At 44.0% G+C, this 6,548-nt stretch overlaps 1 protein-coding gene across 1 annotated transcript in view; it reads right to left on the bottom strand.

Annotated features, from left to right (window-relative positions):
- The window catches only part of MSANTD1 (Myb/SANT-like DNA-binding domain containing 1), a 30,475-nt gene extending 27,614 nt beyond the window's left edge, over window positions 1–2,861 (bottom strand). Inside the window, 2 exon segments of the mRNA XM_010000269.1 lie at window positions 2,140–2,404; window positions 2,828–2,861. Coding sequence (XP_009998571.1) covers window positions 2,140–2,404; window positions 2,828–2,861 — 299 coding nt within the window.
- Window positions 2,862–6,548: the final 3,687 nt, after the last annotated feature.

The raw sequence follows: 6,548 nt of genomic DNA, 5'->3' as shown, positions 1-6,548 counted from the left end.
GCCCACTCTCAGGGTCTTCTTTTTCAGCGCAGTGATGACACCCCGAAATCCAGCCAGATAAAGCATCTTCCTCAAGTATCCTCCAGGCACCAAAACATGGATTAAAACTCAGCTGCCTCACTGCAAAGCCAGCAGTTGGTGGCAGCTCACATCATTTACAGCTTCATCACACTTCCTACCCTCACACACCAACAAAAAGTACCCAGAAAACTAAAAACCGTAAGCCACAGCTTTTGTTTGTCCCTGTTCTCTCTATCAGCTTGCCCTGAAGGCAAAGAACACAGGCGTGCTTTGGGTTTGGAAGATACATTTCACATTCTAGAGTACAAAATGAAACAGCACCGTGACTGTGCAAGGCAGCTTCTAACTCTCCTAAATTAGCATCTTAATCAATAAGCAGGGAGCTGCAATGTACTGCAAAATAGAACAGCAGCATGAGAACATGCAGCAGAAACATTCTTATAAGTTCACAGAAATAGAAGAATATATTTAAGTGCTGCGTTTCACACACACACAGAGTGTATGTACCTGAGAGATTTCATTGCTTCCCCTCCCCCAGTGCAACTTTAAAGTAAAAACATTAATTGGAAAAAAACTGAGGCTGTCGGATCGATGCAACACTGAAAATGTAGAACAAAGGCTGACAGAAATAACCCGTTCCACTTGGCAATTACGGCACTTAAATACCGTGCAGTGCTGCTAGACACCTGTAAAATCTCGGTGCCGCTGAGACGTCTTTCGCAGCAGGGAGGACTGCAGAATTAGCAGACTAAGCAAAGGCCTGGGAGTCAGCAACTCCCGACTTCTAAATCTGCATCCGAGTGTGAACTGCCGGGAGATGCTGGGCAAAAAAACTGTCTTACTTCCAGGCTCTCTCGTCTACAGTCTGGCTGAAGGAAATTGCAAGGCTTGCAGCAGCACTGGCACAACGTTTTGGAGACATTAGCATTTACTACAAAGCACCAAGTTTCATATTAAAAGGAAATTATATAAAGATTATGCTTCTGGATCATACAAATGTAGGAGGACATTCAAAGTTAAGGGGTTTACAGGATTTTCCCTAGTTTTCTATTTCATGAGTAGTAGTCTCTACACTAAATACAGTGAGGGTGCCTTACAGAGAAGGGAGCAGTTTTAACATGGTTGCCTGCTGTAATAACCTTTTTTATTATTAATACAAGCTTTGAGGAGAGATTAAATAAAAGAGTCACATATTTGATTTTCTTGCATTACAAGCACATAGCTAAATCACCACTCAGGATTTCCAGTATGAGGCAGTTTTTGCCTCACAGAGATAAGAATTAAAAAAAATAAAATCATCTATATATGCAAATATTTCTGTTAAGTTCTAATTTATTTTTTTTTCCCTGCAAACAACAAATGCACAAACGCCTCACATTTTCTTAAGCCAACTTCCCCTCCTGACTGACACTGCCTGCTCTTTATCATCCCCTTGTAGCCACCTACACCCTCCCCCCGACTCCTTTGGAGCATATTGACGGTGCACATCGATTGATTCCCACTCTGCAGATACAACAGTTCTTTCGCTGCTGCTTCTGCTTATAATTATAGCAATGTGTGTCACTCAGTAATAAGACATTCAATTATTCTTGGCCCCGTGAAGTGTAACCCTTCAACTCACAAAACCAAAATCTAGGAGCTTCAGCCCCCTACCCCCCCAACACCCTCCCCCCCAGCCCCCCCCAAACATTATCCTGTTGTGGTTTTTTCCTTAAACTTTGCCTTGCAATACAGATTCTCACTGGCCACTTGGAACTGCAGGAGTTTCCCTGCAAGGAGCTGCTGCCAAGCTAACACAATCAGTCCCCTCAGCAAAAGAGGGGGGAGAAAAAAAATAAATCTCCTTTCCCACTAAACAAATTTCCATCCCTCAGCACCGTAACAATGCTAGCTAATTATAAAGAAACAAAGTTGTCCCAGAGTTTGACACGAAATGGGGGGGGGGAAATTAACAATGACGTAACAGCACTGGCAAGAGAGAATTTTAAAAGCGATATGAACAATCTTCAATCTTTTATCGACAGATTTCCTCTAGGAGACTTCTTTCTGAAAGGCAAAAATCACTGCGTTGTCCCTGCTAAAATCTCTTAAAATAAAAAAGAATTAACTGAAGCTTACCTGTACTGGAATGTCATATTTGTAATTTTTATCTTTATTTCCTCTCCGTGGCGAATTTCTCCAGTCATTTCAAAGAGTTTGTTAGCCATTTTCTCATAAACTTTGGCATTCCTTTTAGTTTGTTTCAGCTCATCAAAAAATTCTTCCCAAACCAGCATTAAACCTCTCATTTCTGCATCAGTCCAGTTTCTGGCCCTCCTGTGTTTTTCAGTCTGAGAAGAGACAATGTAACTGGGAATTTCTGCTGCAGCCATTGCTGACTGACCTAAAAGGGTTTTAAAAGAGGACACTTAATATAGATTGAGTTTTTAGTTTAGGTTTTTTGTAGTGCAAGACATGCATATGTAGATAAAGAATTTGAATGACAACAGAACATATGAAACCTTTTTGCAACAGCTTGAAGCTTGAGTGCACAAAATGGGGCCTACATCTGACAGGCAGGAATTTAGTTAAAAGCTTTTAAACAGAGAAACGTCATTTTGATGTCACGTTTCCATAGCAACAGAGCAACTGCATAAGCTACAACAACAAAAACCTTTTAACTGAAAGCCAAAGAATCAGGACAAAGTTGACAGGCCATCAATATTAAAGCTTTTAAACACTTTAGGTTTAACAAAAAAAAAAAAGATCTATGCAGCCTTTGAGAAGCTACTTTTAAGTTTCTACTTCTTTTTTAGCTTTCCCTTACCTTTTAGGCAGACAATCTGCTAGCAGGGGGTCATGGTCGCCTGAACGAGCTTTTAAGTTGCGCCTTGACAGACTCTCTAGGAGGCTGCAAGGACTGAGGCCACGTACACACACACACACACACAAAAAAAGCTCTTTTTTGCAAAGATATTCTGCAAAAAGCTTCAGCCAGCTTTAAGAAAACTATACATCTCTAAGCTAATAAATGTTTAAGCAGGCAGGCTCATTAAAAAGGAGCCTGAATTTCGGTTTAAGAACATGCACAAAACAGTATTTAAGTGTTTAAATATAGAGAGAAATGGATATACAATTTCAATATAAAGCCACTTTTCTTTTTTTCCCCGAGATGTTTTGCTGCTGATAAGCACACACTGCAGTCCTGTCAGTATGAATTTGCCTTTGTAGGTATGTATTACTGTGTGTGTATTTTGTATTCCTAGTCATTTCGGTGCTATTTATGCAGCCTGTGTTCTGCCTTAGGACTGCAGCAGAAGCATTTCACCTGCTTTATGGGGAACCTAAAAGGATTATTCAACGGGTTAAAAAAAAAAAAGGCTGTGAGATGCTTAGAACTGTGAATAAATTGCTTTGCTGTAAAACAAGCATTTCGAGCTGGTTTCTATACAGGGCTAAATTCTGCCAGCAGTCGTACCAGCACCGCTTATTCATCGCATGAACCCCTGTGCAAGACCAGCAGTGGGCCAGATCCTGCCCTGCTCACACTCCTGCCATCTGCTCACACTCTTCCACGAAACAGTGAGGTGCAGCAACTGCATTCATCCAAGCAGCACGGCCAGCTAAGGAGAAAGATATTAATGTCCTACAGTCCCAATATAACCGTGTTATGTAAAATATAAATAAATAAACCACGGACCTTTCTTCTTATTTTCTGATTCAGCCTATAAGAGCAATAACGACCTCACTGCAGGGCACTTCCTGAAGATTAATGACAGGCAGGGGTTAATGGCCTGAGGCTCACCCAGCCAGTCGTTAATCCCCAGGAAATGTTCTCTGCCTCAATCCTTAATGCTTAAGTATCCTATAAATTGTAAGTCTTCTCATAACCACATCCTTGATCTTAACAATAGTTTAAAAATCCTCAGCTTGGTTTGCATTCTGGGGATGGCAAAGAGAGCACATCATGTTCCTGAAAGGTACACTAGTAAAATTTGCAGTGGTGTTGTCTTCTTTCTGTTTTATTTATTCTATTGTTTATTACAAAAGACACAACAGCACACCACAGAATAAGGGGGATGGGGAGGAATCATATCCTGTACATTCACAGGGACTTCCACTGCTCCAACCCTGAACATGTCTTCAGAAACACCTGCTGAGTCACTGGCTTCCTCAAAAAAGAAAACCTTCTCTTGCTTTACCTATGATAAGTGACTAAGCCAAAGAAGGAAGATGCAATTTCCTGATACATACAAATTTAAAAAAAAAAAAAAAAAAAAAAGGAAAAGATCCTCTAGCTTCCAAGTAACTACTTTTAACTACTCATGTGACAGCCTAGCTACTATTACCTTTTAAAATGTGTAAATAGCAGCATATGTTGTGATGATGATCTTGCATGGTTTGTCTCTTGGGTGGCCAGCTGGGAGACATCACATGATCGGGGACAGATGGTGGTCAGAAGAGGATCAGCTGGTGACACGTTCATTTTATTAATTTATTGTTTTGTTTTGAAATTCCCATCACTTAACCTTGGGCTCCAAGTAGCTAAATTAATAAAACCAGGACAAATTTAAGGAAGCAATACAGTGTCTGAGAGAGAAACCCCACTAGTCTCTCTCGTCACAGTGCTGAGTCTGATGTGGGACCCATGCACACTACTGCAAAGCCAGCCTTGCTATGCAGCCTTTAATCATCTATTAGAGGCTTGTTTTTCCCCTCCAGAGTTCAACCCACCTAGACTCTGGAAATGCTGATTAATGCCACCAAAACCTACAGTGTGATAAATACACTGTAAAAACCACAAAGATGGTTTCTACTTTCAAGGTTTTTTCATCCTGTTTCAAGCACAACCGGGACAGGGTGGGAGAGAACCTGTCCAGCTGCAAGAAGTCCTTTCTGGTGATGGTCCACAACCATTCCTTCCCCTTCCTATCCACACATGCCTGGCACATGTGCGGCTGCTCCTTGTGCTCCGCACCGTCTCCTGGGGCCGTGCCCAGCCCCCAGCCCCAAACCCGGGACCCCTGTGGGGTGTGGGGGGGTTGTTTCCCAGTACAATTCACATCTCTCAGCTTTCTGATGCGCTGTTTCCCATTAGTGTAATTGACAGATTGATATAGTGTTATTTAACATCTGTTAAATAAAAGAAATGCCATCTAGTAATACCTCCCTTATTCCCCTGCCCTCAGCACCAGAAGGGAATTGAAGTTTTCAGGACTTGGGGTTTATCCCCTCCTCTGAGAAAGCTGCTGACATTAATTATGGAGTCTCCACATATCTCCACGGCCTCACTGAAGCACACACACTACGTGTGACTTGCTACATGGAGCTGAAAGCAAAGAAAGGTTTTTTACCCTCAAATAATCCCTGCAGTCCTCACTAGGACCAGGGGCAGGCAAAAAAGCACCTCTCCAGGCCCTGCTGCTGCTGCTCCATGGATCTGCTCAGGCTCTGGGAGTTGCTAACACCTCATCCTGGCCCTGAGTCAGGAAGAACAGCTAAACCAGGACCTTCGGTGGAAGATCAGCCCCATGACAGCAGCAGAGCTGTCCCTGCCAGGACCAGGGCATTCAGAGGAGATGCTCCATTAATGCTTGGCTGCTTCTTGCCCCTGCAGACAAGGCTTGTCATCCATCTCATAGAATTACAGAATCCTAAAATGGTTTGGGTTGGAAGGGACCTTAAAGACCATCTAGTTCCAGCCCCCCTGCATGGGCAGGGACACCTCCCACTACGTCAGGTTCCTCAGAGCCCCATCCAACCTGGCCTTGAACACTTCCAGGGAGGGGGCAGCCACAACCTCCCTTGGCAACCTGTTCCAGTGTCTCACCAACCTCACAGGGAAGAATTTCCTCCTAATGTCTAACCTAAATTTCCCCTCTTCCAGTTTTGATCCATTACCTCTTTCCTCTCACTACACACTCTGGTAAAAAGCCCCTCCCCAGCTTTCCCATAGTCCCTTCAGGCTCTGGAAGGCTGCTATGAGGTCTCCCCAGAGCCTTCTCCTCTCCAGACCAAACAACCCCAACTCTCCCAGCCTGTCCTCATAGCAGAGGTGCTCCAGCCCTCTGATCACCTCCATGTCCCTCTTCTGGACTTGCTCCAACAGCTCCCTGTCCTTCTTGCTTTGGGGGCCCTAGAACTGGACACTGCAGGTGTCACCAGAGTGGAGTAGAGGGGCAGAATTACCTTCCTTGAACTACTGGCCACGCTTTTGATTCAGCCCAGGACACAGCTGGCTTTCTAGGCTGCAAGACCACACTGCCAGCCCACGTTGAGCTTCTCATCCAACAACACCCTCAAGTTCTCCGGGCTGCTCTCAGTCCATTCTTCACCCAAGATCTCAAGACTGGCTTGTCACCAAACCCAGAATAACTGCTGGCATAAAGAGCTGCACCTCTGCCAGACCCAAGGCACTGACGCACCTGGCACTGACATCACACACTGTGCTCTGATGTCTCTGCTGATGGTAGAATCCTCCAGCATCAGCCTCCTCCAGACTGAGGACCAGCCTGGTACCAAGTGCCTCACAAACAACTGAAGCTGTT

Source organism: Chaetura pelagica, unplaced genomic scaffold, assembly GCF_000747805.2.
Source record: "Chaetura pelagica isolate M959 unplaced genomic scaffold, ChaPel_1.0 scaffold116, whole genome shotgun sequence".
Taxonomy (NCBI): domain Eukaryota; kingdom Metazoa; phylum Chordata; class Aves; order Apodiformes; family Apodidae; genus Chaetura; species Chaetura pelagica.
Note: the sequence above shows the minus strand (reverse complement) of the source record. Positions and strands in the feature narration are given on the sequence as shown.